At 39.7% G+C, this 23,405-nt stretch overlaps 1 protein-coding gene across 1 annotated transcript; it reads left to right on the forward strand.

The window, feature by feature from the left end:
- The first annotated feature begins 4,136 nt into the window (after positions 1 to 4,136).
- LOC139564113 (integumentary mucin C.1-like) lies at positions 4,137 to 21,807 on the forward strand. Its single transcript, XM_071383316.1, has 9 exons — positions 4,137 to 4,812; positions 10,846 to 10,911; positions 11,410 to 11,646; positions 15,539 to 15,597; positions 17,532 to 17,630; positions 17,981 to 18,143; positions 19,506 to 19,579; positions 19,837 to 19,941; positions 20,224 to 21,807. The coding sequence occupies exons 2-9, from the start codon at positions 10,875 to 10,877 to the stop codon at positions 20,476 to 20,478; spliced, it is 1,029 nt and encodes a 342-aa protein (XP_071239417.1). The 5' UTR covers positions 4,137 to 4,812; positions 10,846 to 10,874; the 3' UTR covers positions 20,479 to 21,807.
- The last annotated feature ends 1,598 nt before the right edge of the window (positions 21,808 to 23,405 follow it).

The raw sequence follows: 23,405 nt of genomic DNA on the forward strand, positions 1-23,405 counted from the left end.
ATACAAATATTTGCACATGTTTAAGTTTGCTGAAAATAAACGCAGTTGACAGTGAGAGGACGTGTCTTTCTTTGCTGAGATTATAACACACATAGATGAGAGGATTAGAGTATAGTCCTTTAGAACACCAATCCTATGCCAGTCTGTATCACAGTAGTCTACATTTTGTTCTGTTTTCATTCTTTACTGAGGACAACCCTCATCCGTTACCTGTTTTTTGTTTCACTTGATCCTTCCCTGTTCCGTGAGGTTCATTGGGCATGTGTTTGATTGAGTAGTATGGGCTCACCTGCATCAAAAATCAATGACAGTCGTACAGTATTTCCAGAGCAAGAGGGTTGTCAAAGCTATAATTATCAGATAGGACACATGGCCCAGTGTGTGCTGTATAGCTAACTCCTATGGTCATTGTCATTCTTGGCTAAGAGTTGCATAAACAGATCTGCGACCAGGCTGTTGGACACGCACTCACCCAGAAGAACCTGCAGGTACATAACAGACCCTTGAATGTCCATGCAAACGCACACCACAGGATGTGCGTCACCATGCTGTTGTAGTATCACCTCACATTGTCCTATCCTAATTGAGAAAAGAAAGTTGTTGTTGAGGTGTGCCCATAGGAAACAGATCTGGGACCAGGCTATATGATATCAGTACTGCATCCACAATTCTACCACCTCCATTCGGATGATGTCTCTGTAACACAGCTAATTCTGGAGATTCATTCACTGAGAGCTTCAACAAACCATTACAAACAAACAAGTTATAGCCCTAACAAACATGCAATAGCACTAGCAAACATGTAATAGCACTACCCTTTATACATACAAATAGGAGGCTAAGTACAGACCTTTCCCAACAGCCAGATGGTAGGAATAAAGGTGAAGAGAATGAAAGTCAGAATGTCAGAAAGAAAATAGCTCTGCTCTTTTCAGGTCAATGCCGTCACACTCCGTGGTGAATGGTAGAACTCCATATAGTACCCACTGACCTGTTGCTATGTCCAGTGTCGTGAGAGCAGTGTTGCTGACAAGTAAATCTCATCTAATCTTCTTAGTCAGGCTGCCATGGCCATGTCCCTCCAGACAGCAGCTTAATTTTGCCTCCCGGGCCTCCTCATGAAAAACACAGTGAGTGGGTGGTGTTGTTGATGCAGTTTAATGCTGGCCACGGTCAATTCCAATCATTTTACAAACTACTGTAGGCATATCTTGATGAGCTGGTGGGGAAATCTTCCTTTCAATGGCATATTCGAGTAAACAGTCCTGAATTGTTGTACTGGCTGATATTTTTCTCTTAATATTTGATAGTCATGCAGAACGCACTGTGTCATGTAGGGTTATATTATATTTATGGTATCAATATTCGGACAGCCAAGACATGTGTAGGTTGTCCTAATATGGACACCGTACAAAATAATAACCTAAAGGTCAACGGCGTGCGTTTGCTTTAAGCACAGACATCCTGTCACTCTCAAACACAGCCCTTTGTTTGCATATCATTTTGCATTGATGGCCTTTGTTTACGCCGTAAATAAATGAATGGTCATGGCTCTGAATGGCCATGCAAAACGAGTTGTTTTCTTTGATTCAACATCTTGCCATTTTGCATACCTTCTGCGGGATCTATCTCTTTTCCATCCTCATTTATTTGCGTCTGAAGAGCGTATGTATGGTATATTGTGTCACTTTTACATGAGCGATAATACCCAATCATAATCAGAAATATTACAATACACACTTTACGGTTTCACTTGACATTGCAATGTGATTGAATCTCAGTTCGATGGTCACATTTTCTATCCGTCAAGGAGAAATGAAAGTGATAGGAATTCTGATGTAATGGTCTTCCATCCTGCTATCTACATGTGTGATCTTTTGTATGTTTTTACACTTTCTCTGTATGTACAACACCACTTACATAGATTTATAATAAAGTACATTTGATAGGCACCGGATACTGTATACACTCCTGATTTGAATGGCTACTGTGTAACATTAGAAAAGCATTAGATAATAAAATATGCTGTATACTAATTTCACCCATCTTCATTAGAAAATATGCTTATTTAGTCCTACAAACATATTAACAATGACCATCATACTTAATTTGTTCACTTTGCTTCCGTTGTCAATGACTGCTAGTATACCACGTAAACACAAACATGTAAACTTGTCTCCCTTGAATAGCTCAAACTGGTTTTGCATTGAACAGGTCTCGCCTGGCTAACACAACTCAAGAAAAAGAGATAGGTCACAGGTCATTACCGTTACTAATGGTGTAGCCAAATTATTGACCTGCCTGTTGCTGAAGAGAAGTGGTGGGTTGTTGTTGTGGAGAAATATTATGTAGTGACGGATAACACTGCTTTCCGAGTGGTGACTGGTTCAACCTGTTTCATACACATTCATTACCTGTACAGTATTTAAAATAAATCCCCATTGAAATAAGTCACTCATGCTTTCATTACTTGGAACAAGAGATTTATTTACAAGTGGCCTGTAATTCAGCCCATATCAACTTGCATCACACGTCATACTTTTGGGACAACGAGCATAACAGCATTCATTTTCTCCTGGTTTCCTGTTCTCTCCATCGTGGAGAGGAATTGTCTTTGGTTTTAAAGTAAAGCACAGCATTGAAATGAAATGTGAGCCTGTAGGTAATATCTGGGAGGTTGACTGTTTTGTGTTTGAATGGTCATATAATTTGCTATAATTTTCTATTACTATTACAGTAACTATGACTTACTTTTCCCTGTTTCAAGGGAAACTGTGAGGGTTCTCTTGTCCTTGTAGGGTTGCCAGATTTTCTAATTTTCCAAAAGACAGTCCGGTTTTAAAGGGTTTGTACAGTGTTCGGTCGGTGGTGCAAAATTTCAAATTTGGTAACCCTATTGCCTGGTAAAGTTGACCCCTCTCACTATTATGAAACACAGACAGGTAGGGTGAGTCTGTATTAGAGAGTTATCTTCACAGCTCAGTCTTGCACAGTGTATGCCTACCTCATTTGGCTATTGGCTTGTTGGTAAAGCTCTTATTATTGTTGTCTTTTACACCCAGGCAACATTTTGCATGATGATACTTGGTGATAACTGACGAAAATCCCGGCTGGGAATGTAAAGAAAACATATGAAACAAACATATAACAAATGTAAAGTAAACATATATAACGAACATATAACAAATGTAATGAAAACATATGAAACAAACATATAACAAATGTAAAGTAAACATATATAACGAACATAAAACAAATGTAAAGTAAACATATATAATGAACATATAACAAATGTAAAGGAAACATATATAACGAACATAAAACAAATGTAAAGTAAACATATATAATGAACATATAACAAATGTAAAGTAAACATATATAATGAACATAAAACAAATGTAAAGTAAACATATATAACGAACATACAACAAATATAAAGGAAACATATATAACGAACATATAGCCAATGTAAAGGAAACAACACATAGGGTGTGATGGAATCAAATGTAAAGCATGTTTATATCACATATCCTTGTAGTTTCAATAGCTCGGTGTTGGGATTTCCATGGATAATATGTATGTTAACAACACACACACACACACACATTTTCTTCGTTTTTCAATTACAAAATAACTTTAAACTAATATGAAATGATGTATTTGTAATACAAATACAGTAAGTAACTAAATATTTTAAATTCTTACAATTTCACTATGATAGACACTTCCATGAGTAATGCCTTTGTGCCAACTATAGCTTTGACCATGAAAACTTACATGGAATGGAATAGTGCAAACAGTTGTATGTGGTTGGAGTGTGTACAATTCCATGAGAGAACTAAAAGCTATAGCAGCCTATGTGTGTCTTTTCTTTGAGGTGTTCTTCTCACAAAACGTTCAGGTTTATTAGGAGGGATTTTTTTTGTCACCTGAGTGGCCCAGGTGCCTTTCTGTGGTGCCCAGGTTAGGTAGTCCACATTCCAAGAGCCACAATGCCACAAAGAGGTAATTGTTGTCAAGGGGGTTTATTCTGCAGAGAGGGGGAAGGGGGAGGGGGTGATTTCTCATTGTGTTGAACAGAAACCAGAAGGTTCCCCAAAATCACCTCACCAGTATGGGAATTATCTCACAAGAAACTCATGAGGCAGCAAGGGCTTCACTACAATCCTGTCGCTTTTCTTTTCAGACAAACATCTTTAAAGGTCGTTCTATACAGTGGATGAGCGCTTTTGAAGGGCTCTCTGTTAAGTTGTAGAAGACTGTGGGAACATTTTGTTTGCAAAAGAAAAGGAAAATGAGGTGATCGGTAAATATGTATAATTTTTTATAAGGAGATGTAGAATTTTTCATGACTACCGGTATGACCTGTTGATTCACTTTGCTCCCTTGACATTTTGTTTCAAAAATATGTCTGATTACATAATTGTATTAATTAGTCTCACATGACCATCTGTCAACTGGCCAGCGCACTCCAGATTTGGTCCTGGTTCCTGTGATTATAGGTGTGTATTGAGTTGGCGGGCCGGAAGTTTACCCTAATTTGATCTCTGGGCCCTTGTATGTTTAAACCCATCCAGCTCTCTGCCTGTAGTCTCCTCCTCTCTGCTAGTTGTGACTAGTAATTGAGTGGGTGTGCAGGTGAGAGTTTCCACTTAATAGGTTGTCTCTCCTGTGCTGTCACTGGGAAGAACAGAGGGTAGTGACACTGGGAGAAAAGGAGAGCGGAGAGAGGGAGAGAGAGAGGCTCTACACATCATTCACAGCTGATACAGACAGTTTCATCCTCAGACTTTTGCTCAACGCCACACAAGGGTAAGCGTTTGTTGTTGTTTTTCCGGAAAACACTTAGTTAAACGTTTGCGTTATTTTGTGCCATTACCTGCTTATCTCAGGCTGATTCAGTTCAACAAGGAGGGTTGCCATGGTTGCTTAAAGATGATAGTGTAGAGAATAATGTTGCTACAGTACCGTCTGAAAGTATTAAACTGAGATGTTTTTGTCCCTGGCCTACACACAAAACCCTATGATGTCAAAGTGGAATTATGTATTTTTTTTTTACAAGTTAATAAAAAAATGAAAAGCAAAAATGTCTTTAGTCAATAAGTTTTCAACCCATTTGTTATGGCAAGCCTAAATACGTCACCTAATAAATTGGAAGGACTTATAACACAGATTCAACCACAAAGACCAGGGAGGTTTTCCAATGCCTTGCAAAGAAGGGCACCTATTGGTAGATGGGTAAAAAAAAGCAGACATGCAATATCCCTTTGAGCATGGTGAAGTATTTAATTACACTTTGGATGGTGAATCAATACAGCCAGTCACTACAAAGATACAGGCTTTAAAAAAAAGATATGACTTTAAAATAGTTTAATGGCTGTGATAGGAGAAAACTGAGGATGGATCAACAACATTGTAGTTACTATACAATACTAACCTAATTGACAGAGTGAAAAGAAGGAAGCTTGTACAGATACAAATATTCCAAAACATGCATCCTGTTTGCAATAAGACACTAAAGTAAGCTTGATGCCTTATTGCAAACATGTTTTGGAATATTTTTATTCTGTACAAGCTTCTTTTCACACTGTCAATTGGGTTAGTATTGTGGAGTAACTATAACGTTTATCCATCCTCAGTTTACTCCTACTGGTCTTTCAGCATGTCAAAATTGCTTGAAATTGATAATTTACTCATGGAGCTTACATTTGAAATGTGTTGTTAAAATGTATTATTAGCCTACTGCAGAGAATATGCACCATAGGCGCATCTTTCCACTTGTGCTCTCCAAACTCCCGCCAGTGGAGAACACGTTGTTCTCTTTTTGAAATGTTTGCTGTTGCATTCACACGTTGTAATGAATATGTGGCAAATCTATATTCCATTTAATCCTACAATAATTGCTAAGGTTTCGTCATTCCTTCCCCGTAGCTTTTATTGCAACACTTATACATTTATGTTTCATGACGTTTAATAAGATACATTTTAATTTAGCATGTCTTACGCTCTGAGTGGGCGCGATGTTTATTGATTACATGAACATTTGCAAGACTCCTGAGGTAGAAGCTATGTTTATTTAATTCAATTGGTTTCCTTTGTTCATATTTACTGGGTTATGTCGGAGTCCTAAGTGTCTGTGTCCTATGCATAGAGAAGGATAGAGTTCTCTAGTGGACAAAGGGCCATTTAGCATGGGTAGCTTCATTGAGGGCTTCCACCATTTTAATGTAGTCATTAATTTCACATTTCGACAAATTTCAAAGTGTTTCCTCTCAAATGGTATCAAGAATATGCATATCCTTGCTTCAGGTCCTGAGCTACAGGCAGATAGATTTGGGTATGTTATTTTAGGCAAAAATTAAAAGAAGGGGTGGATCCTTAAGAGGTTTAATGCACTTGGCTCCTCACAGGACCATACAATTAACCAATTGGTAATTACAACACAAAAACTGGGTTCTACGATGTAAAATGCAATTTCCACATCAATTGTTACATAGGTACATTCATGTTAATGAGACTTAATGATTAGTAGCCTAATGACATTTCATCACCATTCACTCATGGAACAATAATTTTCTCTTATTCAATGTACTGACTGCAAAGCGTTGCACATTTTTATGCGCACTGAGGCATGTGCTACTATCACTCACAACCAGAATGACAGACCTAGGACCATAGAGATAGATAGTGGACTCATCTTTGTATCTGTGACACTTCAGTGTTTGTGACAGCATGGGGAGTGGGGCAGCACCATTGAGACAATCTTAATTTTGAAGTAGGCAATTTTGACCAGGTTTGACATGACTCCAACAGGGTCACCAGGAGGGATCAGCCAATAACATTGGAAGTCCCACCCAGTTGACTACATTATATGTGCCTGTTTGAGCTCCTGTTAGACTGATTCAATTTGCTTTCTCAAGCGGAGGCTGTGCAGTCTTACCCTCTACCTGTGTCCTTTCATATAGGCTAGGTTAAGCATGATACCGAGGCAATTTCTTTTGGGCTATTGCCAGTGTATATTTGGTCAATCTGCTTGTATATTTTGTATGATAAGGCACTTTCATCATTGGATCACCAGGACCTGTAAATAAATCTACACTCTGAGCAGTCAACCTGTCTTGTCTTCTGCTGATTTCATGCCCTTATGACTGCTAAAAGGACCCTATTTTACAATGACAAAATTCAAAAGTGTTGTAGACAAAATAATGAAAAGGGCCGCCTGGTAGACTCAATAAATAGGCAAAGATTTGTAGTTGCAGTTCATTGCATGTATAGATTTGTTTTACTTGACTTGAGACTTTACTTGAAAAAACGTGTGACTACTCGACTTGACTTGCTCTTAGAATGCACAAGTTGGACTTGACTCGAGACTCGAGCCGTTCTACTTGGGACTCGACTTGCGACTTGGACCTTGTGACTTGAGACTTGCTTGTGACTCAAATAATAGTGACTTGGTCCCACCTCTGCTGAGTACCACTCTTCATATTTTCAAGCATTGTGGTGGCCCCATCATGTTATGGGTTTGCTTGTCATCGGCAAGGAATAGTGAAATTTTTAGGATAAAAAGAAACGGATTAGAGCTAGGCACAGGCAAAATCCTAGAAGAAAACCTGGTTCAGTCTGCTTTCCAACAGACACTGGGAGACAAATTCCCCTTTCAGCAGGACAATAACCTAAAACACAAGGCCAAGTACACACTAGAGTTGCTTATCAAGACAACATTGAATGTTCCTGAGTGGCCTAGTTACAGTTTTGCCTTAAATTGGCATGAAAATCTATGGCAAGAGATGAACATGGCTATTTAGCAATGATCAACAACCAACTTGACCGAGCTTGATTTTAACATGTTTTGACACAATACCCCATAATGGCAAATAAAAAAATGTAAAATTTTTATTTTTGCTAATTTATTGAAAATAAAAAACTGAAATATTACATTTACATAAGCATTCACCCTTTACTCAGTATTTTCTTGAAACACCTTTGGCAGCGATTGCAGCCTCAAGTCTTCTTGGCACACCTGTATTTGGGGAGTTTCTCCCATTCCTTTCTTCCAGATCCTCTCAAGCTCTGTCAGGTTGGATGGGGAGCGTTGCTGCAGAGCTATTTTCAGGTCTCTCCAAAGATGTTCGATCAGCTTTGAGTCCGGGCTCTGGCTGGGCCACTCAAGGAAATTCAGAGACTTGTCCCAAAGCCACTCCTGCATTATCTTGGCTGTGTGCTTAGGGTTGTTGTTCTGTTGGAAGATGAACCTTCACCCCAGTCTGAGGTCCTGAGAGCTCTGGAGCAGATTTTCATCAAGGATCTCTCTGTATTTTTTTCTGTTCATCTTTGCCTCGATCCTGACTAGTCTCCCAGTCCCTGCCGCTGAAAAACATCCCCACAGCATGATAAATAAAGGCCTGATTGGTGGAGTGCTGCAAAGATGGTTGTCCTTCTGGAAGATTCTCCAATCTCCACAGAGGAACTCTAGAGCTCTGTCAGAGTGACTGACAGGTTCTTGGTCACATCCCTGACCAAGGCCCTTCACCCCCAATTCCATGTTTGGCCAGGCTGCCAGCTCTAGGAAGAGTCTTGGTGGTTCTAAACTTCTTCCATTTAAAAATGATGGAGGCCACTGTGTTCTTGGGGACCTTCAATGCTGCAGAAATGTTTTGGTACCCTTCCCCAGATCTGTTCCTCGACACAATCCTGTCTCGGCGCTCTATGGACAATTCCTTCGACCTCATAGCTTGATTTTTGCTTTGACATGCACTGTCAACTGTGGGACCTTATATAGACAGGTGTGTGCCTTTCCAAATCATGTCCAAACAATTTAATTTACCACAGGGGGACTCCAATCAAGTTGTAGAAACATCTCAAGGATGATCAATGGAAACAGGATGCACCTGAGCTCAATTTCGAGTCTCATAGCAAAGAGTCTGAATACTTATGTAAATAAGGTATTTCTGTATTTGTTTTAGAAAAAAATTGTAAACATTTCTAAAATCCTGTTTTCTCTTTGTCAATATGAGGTATTTTTTATTTAATCCATTTTAGATTGAGGCTGTAATGTAGAAAAAAAATGAAAAAAGTTTAAAGGGTCTGAATACTTTCCGATGGCATTATATATTACATTTGATATACTTTAAGTAATATGAACTTTCTCCTTTACACACACACCAAGTGGACTATTTGATGACGGATTCCCTGGTATTCCTGCTCATTCCGTGCACCAGTTCCGGAGGTCTACGTCACATGCCTCTAGGCGTCACTGAACTGTCTCATTACGCACACCTGATTCCAATTCCCCTGATTAGTAATTGAATATATGTGCCCTCTGTTCACCATTGTCTTGTCGGTTATTGTTCCCATGTCCGTTGGTCTGTGTACCTGTGCTTTGTTATTTCGGCTTTCATGCTGCGTGTTGTGTGCACTTGTTATTACGGGTCTCGCCCCGTGTATTGCTGTGCATTTGTTATTATGGGTCTCGCCCCGTGTAGTGTATTGCCGGTCTTGTTCCATGTATTTATTCGAGGTTTCACCTTGCTTGCTCTTTTGTTTGGGTTACATCCCTGTGTTTTTGTATATGTGTTTGTTTTGGGCTTCGTCCCCGTCCCTTTCATGGCATGTTGTATTTTTGGGTGGAGTATTAAAACCCCCTATTACGTATTCCTGCGCCTGTCTCCAATCATTTATACAACATGACACTATTGGCCACTGTTTGACCCTGTTTGACCCCACTGTTTGTTTTGGGCTTCGTCCCCGTCCCTTTCATGGCATGTTGTATTTTTGGGTGGAGTATTAAAACCCCCTATTACGTATTCCTGCGCCTGTCTCCAATCATTTATACAACATGACACTATTGGCCACTGTTTGACCCTCAGTATCCAGGGTGGTGAGCCCAAAGGAGACTGTGGTTGGTTCCTAGGGAGGGATGAAAAACATGCCGTGCTTAGTGATATTGCACCGGGGACATCACGAGGAATAAACACATTTTAATTGTGTTCACGGCTGAGCGGCTGCCAACCGACACTACAGAACAAAATCATGTCCTTTGATGCCACACGTTTGTGTCTGATTATTTTGGCAATGGTCAATATTGTAATTTACCAGCCACAATGTTGTTGTGAGTAGATGGTTGTTTTACAGTTCAACATCTATTTTCTATTCCTAACTCTCATTTCTACCTCTCTTTCCTACATTTAACACAATGTGACTTACAAATCAGGCGCTGAGGCCAATGCAAACCATCATCAGATCAGTTTCCCCATAGAACAATTAGGGAATTGTTTGCGGAGGAGCCCTCAGATAGATGATGGCATCAGATCAACGGATAAGTCCAGGTGGGACATAATGAATGGAGATGTGTAAACAGTCTGATTGCTCTACCGAATCTGACTTTGGTCATGTGTCAACAGCAAAGGCATAATAGACCTATGGATTTGGGTCTTTACTTATGTGGTTTGTGGTATTACTTTACTCCTCTTCATGCTCCAGGAAGCATTATTCAATAGTCAGGTGACCACGATGCTAGAAGACAATAAGGAACCTTTATATCACCATGTTCAGGGTGTCACATTACACTGTTTCTCAGTTTATTTCTAAATGTATTAGATCTTCTGTGCCTAAGTCCTACTGTAGCAGTGTTAATCGTTAAAGGGACACAATCGTTATTTATATTGTTTTAAGATTATAGGGGTTCATTTTCTTAGGAACTTTTCTTCTTATTGTTTGTACAAAATCCTCATAGTCACATACTGTATGTACTGTAGATACTGGTATGGAGCTGGAGATAATGAATATCATGTTCAAACATATACTGGGTCGAAATGAGCTCGTCGTGACTTCTCTTTCCCTTTCTAGACTGGACCAAGGGCTCCTACTCCCTCCAGATGACTATGGCCTCAACTGCTTTTTTTAAAGGCACAGGTACGTTTGCTTTCTAAATATGCCCATTGCCTAAAAAAATTGCATAGACGCATACCGACTGATTCTTGAATAATATAACATGAATCAAAGTTATAGAAGTTATACTATTCAAGAATCAATGGGTAAATATCAAGAATTGAAATGGACAGATTTTCAGATCCCAGATTGTATCTTTAAGATTCCAGACCTTACCTGCAACTGCAGTTAAACTGCAAAATTACTGACATTAAAAAAACTGTTATTTTGGACGCAGTATTTTCAGCATACTGCAGTTATACTGCACTCTAACTAGAGTTAAACTGCAGTGTCCTGCAGCTATACTGCACTCTGAAAGCAAACTTTTTTTCATAAGGGAAAGACTCATCTAGCCGAACAAAACAGAGGCTTACTGCCCACATAATAAAGACAATAACACGCATGATTAAGAGCTTGTTATGTTTAATATACAGGACCTGCTAAATTATGACAGCTGTATGCCTCTCTTTTCTCTCTGAACAGGCCTCCTGCTCTTCTTACTACTGGGACTGCAGCCATGGTCATTTATTTCAGGACAAAACATAACCTCAAGTTCCAATTCAACAACCAATGCTACAACCACGGTGGCTGCAATAACTGTGTTGTCAACTGCCATGAGTACTGACTCTGCAACAGCTCCCACGACAGTTACCACAGGTCGAGCTACAATGTCGTCTGCCATTTCTTCTACGAATGCTGCAATGTTGTCAGCAGGGTTGGGTAGGTTCCTTTCTAAATGTAATCCGTTACAGTTACTAGTTACCTGTCCAAAATTGTAATCAGTAACGTAACTTTTGGATTACCCAAGCTCAGGAACGTAATCTGATTACATTCAGTTACTTTTAGATTACTTTCCCCTTAAGAGCCTTTAGAAAAAGACAAAATATATATGTTACCAATTGAACAACATATATTGCAGGATAAATCAATGTTTAAGTTTACATAGCTGGCCATATATGTGTAACCGATGTGAAATAGCTAGCTAGTTAGCGGTGGTGCGCGCTAATAGCGTTTCAATCGGTGACGTCACTCGCTTTGAGACCTTGAAGTAGTGGTTCCCCTTGCTCTGCAAGTGTCGTGGCTTTTGTGGAGCGATGGGTAACGATGCTTCGTGGGTGACTGTTGTTGATGTGTGCAGAGGGTCCCTGGTTCGCGCCCGGGTCGGGGCGAGGGGACGGACTAAAGTTAAACTGTTACATATGGATGATACATTTTAATTTATGGGTTGGTTATGTAGGCTTCTTGTAACCCACCGCTTTCTACTACATATACAAATACGATTAAATTACAGTATATCTTTACATAAAAAAAATAAAGTATCAGAATTACAATAATTGTTATACCCCTTGATCTTCAGGAATAGGACTTGGAAATATGGAAGTATAGATTAGCCAAATTGTTTTACCTGAGCATGACCCCAAAACTAATGACTTATTAGCCAGCCCTACTCTGTTGTGTATGATTTTGTTGTCATGGAGGACTGATTGGGCTCATTGATTTGAGTTGAAAAATAAATGTTGCGCTCATGAAATGTTATGCTTTGAGCACTACTGAAAAGTGCTATTTACAAGTGAAAAATGAATGCCATATGCTGCATTTGCTATAGGCCTATTGTTGACCTTTTTGTTGGTGACACTTTGATATGTTGAAAATATGCAGCTTTTTAAAGAGCAAATCCACAGATGAAACAATACCAAAATTGTTGCCCCGCCTCTGTTTTGGTTAAAAGTTGAGGGATGGGCCTGGAGAAATGTAACCACTCTCAGATTAATAGACAGAGCTATGGATGCAAAGACTAACCAATCATGATATCCAAATGATTGTTTTAACCATGTTATGAGACTATACAGTGTTTGTTTACATTTACAATGTTTACAAACATTGGAGAAAAACAAGCTTATATGTTGGGTTCTCATTCATGTGTGACAGTTGAACTGAGCTCACGAGGCATTTATAAGTTATATTCTTCAAGAATCGATGGATATATATATACACTGCTCAAAAGAATAAAGGGAACACTTAAACAACACAATGTAACTCCAAGTCAATCACACTTCTGTGAAATCAAACTGTCCACTTAGGAAGCAACACTGATTGACAATAAATTTCACATGCTGTTGTGCAAATGGAATAGACACCCCCAATAAAGGAGTGGTTCTGCAGGTGGTGACCACAGACCACTTCTCAGTTCCTATGCTTCCTGGCTGATGTTTTGGTCACTTTTGAATGCTGGCGGTGCTTTCACTCTAGTGGTAGCATGAGACGGAGTCTACAACCCACACAAGTGGCTCAGTTAGTGCAGCTCATCCAGGATGGCACATCAATGCGAGCTGTGGCAAGAAGGTTTGCTGTGTCTGTCAGTGGAGTGTCCAGAGCATGGAGGCGCTACCAGAAGACAGGCCAGTACATCAGGAGACGTGGAGGAGGCCGTAGGAGGGCAACAACCCAGCAGCAGGACCGCTACCTCTGCCTTTGTGCAAGGAGGAGCAGGAGGAGCACTGACAGAGCACTGCAAAATGACCTCCAGCAGGCCACAAATGTGCATGTGTCTGCTCAAACGGTCAGAAATAGACTCCATGAGGGTGGTATGAGGGCCCGACGTCCACAGGTGCCAGAGAACACCAAGATTGGCAAATTCGCCACTGGCGCCCTGTGCTCTTCACAGATGAAAGCAGGTTCACACTGAGCACATGTGACAGACGTGACAGTCTGGAGACGCCGTGGAGAACGTTCTGCTGCCTGCAACATCCTCCAGCATGACCAGTTTGGCAGTATGTCAGTCATGGTGTGGGGTGGCATTTCTTTGGGGGGCTGCACAGCCCTCCATGGGCTCGCCAGCGGTAGCCTGACTGCCATTAGGTACCGAGATGAGATCCTCAGACCCCTTGTGAGACCATATGCTGGTGCGGTTGGCCCTGGGTTCCTCCTAATGCAACACAATGCTAGACCTCATGTGGCTGGAGTGTGTCAGCAGTTCCTGCAAGAGGAAGGCATTGATGCTATGGACTGGCCCGCCCGTTCCCCAGACCTGAATCCAATTGAGCACATCTGGGACATCATGTCTCACTCCATCCACCAACGCCACGTTGCACCACAGACTGTCCAGGAGTTGGCGGATGCTTTAGTCCAAGTCTGGGAGGAGATCCCTCAGGAGACCATCCGTCACCTCATCAGGAGCATGCCCAGGCGTTGTAGGGAAGTCATACAGGCATGTGGAGGCCACACACACTACTGAGCCTCATTTTGACTTGTTTTAAGGACATTACATCAAAGTTGGATCAGCCTGTAGTGTGGTTTTCCACTTTAATTTTGACTCCAAATCCAGACCTCCATGGGTTGATAAATTTGATTTCCATTGATAATTTTTGTGTGATTTGTTGTCAGCACATTCAACTATGTAAAGAAAAAAAGTATTTAATAAGAATATTTCATTCATTCAGATCTAGGATGTGTTATTTTAGTGTTCCCTTTATTTTTTTGAGCAGTGTATATATACACTACCGGTCAAAGGTTTTAGAACACCTTACTCATTCAAATGTTTTTCTTTATTTTGACTATTTTCTCCATTGTAGAATAATAGTGAAGACATCAAAACTATAAAATAACACATATGGAATCATGTAGTTGCAAAAGCCCATTTTCACTGGCGGTCCACTGGTTTCAAAAACAATGATTGATAGGCAGCTTAAACTTCCTGAATTCAACCACTATTGGGTTCAAATACACATTTAGATTTGTGAACAGCCATCCACAACAACCACAATCCGTAAGGTGCAAACAGCTAAATGAGAGAGCAGCAGTGTGATTCTCATCAATGAGCTATGTAGATAACAATAATAAGTGATATCCGTATCGCCGTAGACTACACCACTGCTGTCATCCTTACCTACAAGCGTTTATTCAAGTTGGATAATCTGGGAAGCTGAAAGCAGTCGCACCATTGGAAGACATAGCTTGAACTGTAGCCTACAAAAACCTATTTGTGCTCTTTTCCCGCAATCGTTCAAACACATTTGGTGTGTCATCATAGTGGTCTCTGACTTTTGGTCAGACTTGCTCTTGTGGAACAAACTTATTTTGTTCCACCAGTGTTTGTCAATGCTGATTTGAATGTCAATGAGAAAACAGACGTGTCAAAGATTTTCTTTGCGAACATCCTTTCTGAATTTAAAAGTAATCCTAGAAGTAATCACCTCGTTTTTTTAAAGTATCTGTAATCTGATTACAATATTTGTGTTGGTAACTCATCACAGTTACCGTTTTTTTTTGGTAATCCCTTATGTGTAACTGATCCGTTACTCCCCAACCCATGTTGTCTGGCATTTCTTCTATGAATACCACAATGGCATCCGACTCAGCAACTACGATGGCAGCTACCAAGGTTCAAGGTGCTGCTAATACGGCTACCTCTACCTCCAATTTGTTCAGTGTAGGTTCAATGACAACAGCCATGACCTCCACTTCAAGAAGTGGAACCATTGACAACTCAGGGAATACAGTGACGGATAATACAAAATACTGATTGTTTTATGAATTCACATTCAGGATATATGGTAGATATATATTTTTTGCCACCTTGCTCTCACACTACATTTTGTCCTTGCTAACACAGGTAGTGGAACCACAAGCACGGCCAATACTACTTCTTTGGGCACCAGTGGCATGACCATGGTGAGTCTAGTACTTTAGTACTTTAGTAGTATATGATATTACGTTAACACTTTATTTGAAGGGGGTATACATAATGAATCTATATCATCTTTATGAAGCCAATCATGACACCTTTGTGAATGTTGCAGTATCATTAACAGCAACCTTCATTACACATGTTTTATTCAACATCATTCATGAGGCCACTAAGTAAACAGTGCTTGGAATTACTGCAAATTGTCTTAGCAAACAATTCAGTTGAATTTGCTGATATGCGCCTCTTTGAAGCGCATGCATCATTTCCGGTGACGTTGTCTGCTAACCGATCAATATAATGTGTTCTGTGGTTGCCATGGCACCATAAGGCAGCCTAGACAAAGAGCTCTTTATATTTTGTACATATTTTTGATGATTGTAAGTGTTTTTTTGTTTTTGCGAAGTCATTTAGTGTTTATTGGGTATATCTGGTTGTTTTCATCCATGGAGTTGAAGGACTGATTGCAAGTCTACTGTGTGGTTTGGCTATAGTTAGCTAGCTAATGTTTGCATATAAAAGATCTCACTAAGCACCGACTTCTTGACGAATGAGACCGGACTGACTATTGCTCTGGACTGATGTGTGGTGAACTTTTTTTGCGCTGTAGCAGTTTCAGAGGTGGGTTGTCAGAAGCACCAGTCTCTGTCATAAGTGGGTACGCTCTGTTGTGAAGGAACTCTCAGAGCTGGCTTCATCAACATCAATTTCTTTGTTTTGTTAATCGACCTAATTGTTATGTCAATTTACATTTTTTCTTTTTATCTGTTGACCTATACTACAATTCAGCTTTTAGCTGCAAATGTGTAGGCTACAAGCTTAAACAAACCAATGAAACAATATATCCTTTATATACTGTATAACAATATAGTCCACTATGTATCTAAATGTAATTGATACACTGTAACCGGATTCATTTTGCCAAGCAGAGAGACGGGTTACACTGCATCAGCTTTACAATACATACTACCCTTACATCTGATTATTTATTTTACTTATGTATTGTTTAAGGATGCCGCAACTGATAAAAAAAATTGGTTTGCCGTAAACTTTGCCGTTAAGTTATAGCTAAATACTGTATGGAAAATGGTATCTACCATCTACTAAAAAGAACAGTTTTGAATATTGTATCTAGTATTTTTTGCTGTTGGATTAAATGTTAGTTAAACGACGAGTCTATCATTGTCTGATGTAAAGGTGACTAAACGAAATGTTCTTATGGTATTTCATGTAGAACGTAGATTTTGCTAAGGGGCTCAGGGGTTAAATATGTATTCAACTCCAAATAATGCACAATGAAAGGTTCCGAACATAAGATAATGGGCATTACTCAGTGTTTTGAAAATACACCCCCTTACATCTGAAAAATGTGCCAAATTGATTGGGGTGGAAAACTCTAAGGGTATACAGACCGTTTTTTTCCCAGTCCACTTTAACCACTGAGTGTACATCACCACAGTGTGTGGGTGAGGGGGTTGAGGGGATGATGACTGGGTCAGTGCATGTTGGCACTGAGGAATGAAGTAACTTGGTGGGAGAGATTATTTCATGATACATGTAGTCCTCTTTCCATCCGTTTTAATGCCTTATCTGGGAGCTTTCCTCAAGACAAGCAATTTCAATTTCAATTAGCACGATGTCGCCCTTTATAAAGCACCGTTTTTGGCGGGATTAGCCAATTATGTCAAGTTTAGCAATGCCCTCTACATTGGTCATGGCAGCCTTTATGCACCCTTTATTATAGAGTATGACATACAAGTATAGTTGATCTGTGTAGTGCAGACTTGATGTATGCTGTATAGATTTTCTAAGTTGTACTTCATTCAAAGTCGGACCGATATTGCTGTTTGATTGTTTAGAGAAAGCATAAATAGATGCGGTGATCTGATCGTCTCTCTCTTTCTCTCGCTCTCTCTCATAGATATCATGTCGCCAGTTCTCCTGTAACTACTCAGACTGCTACGATGTGTACATGAATATGACTTCTGTTTCATGCAACGCTAATATCACCTTCTGTGAAGTACAGTATACGCTACGTGTGAATTGCAGAATTTTAGAATTTGAATAATACAAATGTACTTAAAATGTCTTACACAACTATATATTTTTTTGCATGCTATAGTTCATGTTGCATCTGCTGTCATTAATTCGTGTCACACCTATTTTAGATATAATCTTCCTGGCCCTACTACTAAAATGTTCACACCATTTATTTTTGTTTTGTAAGTTGCATTTGATAAAACTATACCGGAATGTTGTTCTAACTTCATCTTTTATTCCCTTGTTTAACAATAACAAAAAATGTAATGTAAGTGTAAGTGTATTTGTTTTTAAGAGTGTGCGAACAAAATGTGTGTGATGCCTTCTCAGCTGAAGAGACAGGAAGACATGACTTACACCGGTGGCTGCAGTTCCTCCTGCAGGAATGCCTGTGTCAATAACACTCAGACCAACTGTACCATGGGATGCTGCAACTCCACTGGCTGTCTTAGCTCTACCCTGGCCTCCATGGTTCGCGCAAACACTACAACAGGTAAACCTTTTTTCTTTTCCAATCATTTTTTTATACAATAAAGAAAATCAATGTCCTGTGGCCTGCAGTGGTCCACTGGTTTAAACCGCTGCCTCTGGATCACATGCACTGTGTACCTCTGAAAGCATGGGTTCAAATCCATCCCACTGCTCAAGCACCCTCTCTCCTCCTGTGAGGCGTGCGTACTGGCGGTAGAGAAGTCAGGCGCAGGAGAGCAAAGACTGTGTTCCAACGGCGCAGTTTAATGATAAAAATCACTGTGAACAAAACACAATAATCATAATGGGACAAAACCCCAGACATAACGTGCACAAGCACTTACAAAAAAACAATACCGGACAAGGACATGTGGGGAACAGAGGGTTAAATACACAACATGGAATTGATGGGATTGAAACCAGGTGTGTGGGAAGACAAGACAAAACAAATGGAAAATGAAAAGTGGATCGGCGATGGCTAGAAGACCGGTGACGTCATCGAACGTCGCCCGAACAAGGAGAGGGACCGACTTCGGTGGAAGTCCTTACTTTCCTCTATCCATCCTGTCTAATAAACACAAAAAATACCTAAGGAGTGGGACTAGCCCACTCACTAAAAAATCAAATGTCCTAGATTTGATATCTAAGTGCCCTGTATAATGACTGTTTTCTATGCTATTCTGCATTTCTTCAGTTTCCTTGTAAACTGTGTGCAAGACTCAGTAAAGTCAGTCCAACCGTACTATGGTGTCCTTAGGGTTGGAGTTGGTGAGCCTGTAAAAACCCTGTCTTTTACTGTGAGAGATTCATGCTTACATGTATCACCACCACATCAATTGGGACACTGTTACTGTATGGGGCTGAGCTATGTCTGTTGAACTATTAGTTTTCTGACAATTATTATTATTTTTTTACTTTTTTTATTTCACCTTTATTTAACCAGGAAGGCAGGTTGAGAACAAGTTCTCATTTACAACTGCGACCTGGCCAAGAATAAAGCAAAGCAGTTCGACACATATAACACAGAGTTACACATGGAATAAACAAACATACAGTCAATAATACAGTAGAAAAAGTCTATATACCGTGTGTGCAAATGAGGTAAGGGAGGTAAGGCAATAAATAGGCCATGGTGGCGAAGTAATTACAATATACCAATTAAACACTGGAGTGATTGATGTGCAGAAGATGAATGTGCAGGTAGAAATACTGGGGTGCAAGTACAATGCATAGTATCTTATCACTATTCCATTAATTTGTAAAACATGCTATTTACTTTGAATAAATCTGAACTGCATTTATATGAGCATGAAAGTACAATGTACTATATACAGTATTGAGACATGAGTCATCTAAAAAAATAAAAATTGAATTGTTCCTCCAGTGACTACAGTGATGATGACCACCACCACCACAACAACAGCAGCAGCCACCACTACAACTGCTATACCAACCAATGTAAGAACTAGCTTCTGGGCGGGGCAACTTGAAGTTCTCAGGTTGATGTAGGCCTACTACAGTACATTTCCCAATATGTTAGGGTACATTTCTATACACATTGAAGGTGCAATCTGGGACTGACATTGAAGGTGCAATCTGGGACTGTGTGTGTGTGTGTGTGTGTGTGTGTGTGTGTGTGTGTGTGCGTGTGTGTGCAAAGGACTCAATGTCTGTGAATTTACCAGCCTTTGTTAACATCATCCATCTATTTACAGAAACTTAAGAAGTGCCAGATGTTTCAGTGCATAGAGCAGAACTGTTACAAGACTTGGATGAACAAAGACCTAATGCCTTGTCCCCTCAACCAGCCCTACTGTGAGGTAGGCTTAATAGTGCACCCCACTCTACCCTATTCATCATTCTATACCCATAGTAGACAAACTAGACATGCTTCATTGAACTGTAAATGCTGTAGGATACAAATGTACACTTTAAGTATTTTATAACGAAAGAAGGAAAATACATTTGGCCACGACAAGAACGATTATCTGTTATCATCTCAATAATATCACTCAAACAAGAGAGAATTTCCTTTCGCCAATCTCGTACATCCTTAAACTCATCTAACTCCATGCATTCTCAATCCACGTTTCTCTCTTCAGTTGAAAAAGATCACAACTGGTTCAACAACGATCTGGATGGGAGGCTGCAATGCCGACTGCACAAAAAACACCTGGTGTACGGCCACAACAGGTACATGCCACCAAGAGTGCTGCAACACCTCCATAACATCCTGCCTCAAGCTGGATGGTACTCTGAACGTTCCTTCTTCTGCCACTAGAGGTCCTCACTTCCCTTTAGCATTGATCACTGCTGCTCTGCTGGTTTGTCTGCTCAGCATTGGTTCTCTGGTTTAAACTGGGTGGTGTTCAGTGGGTACCAAGCGGAAGAAAATGTATTGAAAGAGGGAGGAAATACCTTGACTTGTCCGTTGCCAAATGGTTTAAAACATTGCCTGTTGTGTGACTTAATGAACAACCCTGATGTGTCGACCCACTGAGCCATTGCTTGAATTTAAACAGTAGCGGTACTAGTTAGCACAGCGAAACCTGGTTTCCATTCCACATGAATACTATACTGGTTGTAGGTCTAGCCTACTCTGTTTTTGTTTGTTTGTTTGTTTGTATATAAGATGTATTGAGATACTGTATGTGAGGGCTCATATGTGCTTTTGAGAGATTTAGATGATTTAATAAGTGATAATGATTCCCCTATGTGAGTCCAAACCAAATGGGTTTAAAGGGATTTATTGAAGAATATGACAATTAATATGGCTACAGAAAGCTATTCAACCATACCATCATACCCATTTATAAATCAATACTGCGTTAAACATAATACACAGAGGATGATAGCTATTTACGATCATAGATGACTGACCTAATGTATGGTACGGTAATTAATTATCTGCTTTTTCTTACTTATTGAGATTTCTGTAAGATGACATTTACAATTATGACATTTTCATAAATATCCTCTTTTTTTTAGGCACATTTTCTTTCACCAGTAGTTTGCATGACGACTTGCATGTTTTCTTTGATTTTTCACTTGCAAAGACCTTCTAGCCTGGTCTCAGATCTGGTTGTGCTCTTGCTAACTCAATTGCTCATTGACAAACCAAACATGCCCAGGACAAGGAGTTGGCATTATAGCACAAACAGACTGGCACTCAGGCTAAAGACTTTCTCCAATACAAAAGCAAACATCTGTTCTTTACAGATATTGCATAGTAACTCAGTTATTACCTAGTCCTCGCTAGCATATTGTGAAGGACAGATTGACAATTTATGCACTTTTTAAAACATATATATTGGGCTATAGAAGGTTTTTGAAATATTTGTGCTGACACAGAGGTGTAATTCATATCTGTGAATGTAGTCATACACTGTACAACTGTAATATGTGTTTTACGCCTTTTATTTAGCTGTATTCAGAATTTACCATCATAACAATGTGTTAATTGATTCACAAAAATGGGTTATAAAATTGGGTTATCAAAATGTCTAAGCGTATATTTTTGCAGTAGTTTCATGGAAAGTTGGCATTCAACACCTAGGTCATATCTAATATTTGGAGAAAAGTTACTAAAAGAAATGTGTCATGTTGGATACTTTCTACATTGTGTATAGTGTACAAACTGTAACAACTGCTTTTAAAGTCATATGAATTAAATAAATGTTTGACCAAAACAAAAGATTCATATTTTCTTTGAAATTGTCGGCAGAGCTCTCCCCTGTTAAGAGATTGATGTAACTGCATTTGAATCAACTAGACTTATATATCAAAAGAAACAACCGATTATCTACAAGAGAACAGGCCAGGTCCTTGTAGACTTGCTCTTATTTAGTAATTGTACCTTATAAAGTATCGGCCATTCAGAATTCATACATAGATTAAAGTAAAACATTTCAATGACAAAACATTGTATTCCGTGCCTCTATGCACCATGCATCAGAATTTGATTACCATGGAGATGGCTGTTAAGACCACATATAAACATTTTTGTTGTAGCTGTGGCTAAAACCATAGATATATAACACTATTGGTATAGTCTATGGCTAAAGCAATATTGTTGAAATAGCATTACAATTGTAAAGGTTGCGTCATCTTACCAGCATAAATGTCATGTCAAATTCAAACATTATCACCAAAAGACACAATTTAACACAATGAATTCAGAACAGACATCTTGCTCATACAGTGCAGATGCGTGACTATGGATGCAAACGATCACCCATCCTTTTCAACACCAGGCTTGGGTCCCAATAGGACCCCTGGAGATCTTGTTAAGTTCATAGATGACTCCATTCCCTCCAACCCTGGTGTTGATGAGGATGACAATGATGTGATCCATTCAACCAACTTTGTGAACCACTTCTCAGGTAAAAGCTAAGAAAAATCTAAAAAACAAACGCCTCTACCATAGAGATCTTTGCTAAACTTTGAATATTGGTAAATTATTTTTTCCCGGTAGGTTGCTCCATTTTATTTTGATTCATGACATTATATTATGAGTACCCCTGAAGATTTGGTTCAGTTTGTTGCATAACCAATTGTTGATGAGGATGTCAATTATGTGGTCATCTGCTTGGGAGAGTGATGGGCCAACCTCCTTCCTGGACATGTCTCAGAACAGCTTATCCAATGGAGACCAGTTCTCTCAGTCCAAAGACATTGACTACCTAACAGCTATGAGTTCCATCTATGTCTAGTGTGGTAGTTGATCTAATTTGCTGAATTTGGTATTGGATTGGTGTTACGCACACCTCTAGGAAGAGGGAACGCAACACCCTGCTACAACTCAACTCCCCGTGGAGTGAAAGATGAATGGAATTGTAGGTGCGGGTAAGGATGACAAAGGCAGAGAATTTACCGTTTACAGGGAATTTATTCCGTCACACGGTAATTTTGGGAAAAGGGGCTGGACGGAACCAAAGCAAAGAAAGTACAAGTTAAAGAGCCCCCTCTCCTACTTTACCTACCCACAACTTACCTAACTAGCACCACCTGGCGCACAAACCAAAATACAGGGGATGGTCCGGCCAGGTCTTACCTAGTGTGCATAGACAAAGTACATACTCGGGTATATTTATGCCCGCAGGTCTCTTGCCTAAGCACTCCCAAGGTGCCTTCCCCTTCCCCCCTGGGAACAAATGAAACCGAATACAAACATAAGTAAACAATTTCAATAATCAAAAACACTGCATCCTATGGGGACACACATACCTAAGAAGCAGCGGCAACAAAATACTTAACAAAAACGTGCCTCTGCCTCTGAGCAACA

This window comes from Salvelinus alpinus, chromosome 35 (genome assembly GCF_045679555.1).
Source record: "Salvelinus alpinus chromosome 35, SLU_Salpinus.1, whole genome shotgun sequence".
Lineage (NCBI taxonomy): Eukaryota > Metazoa > Chordata > Actinopteri > Salmoniformes > Salmonidae > Salvelinus > Salvelinus alpinus.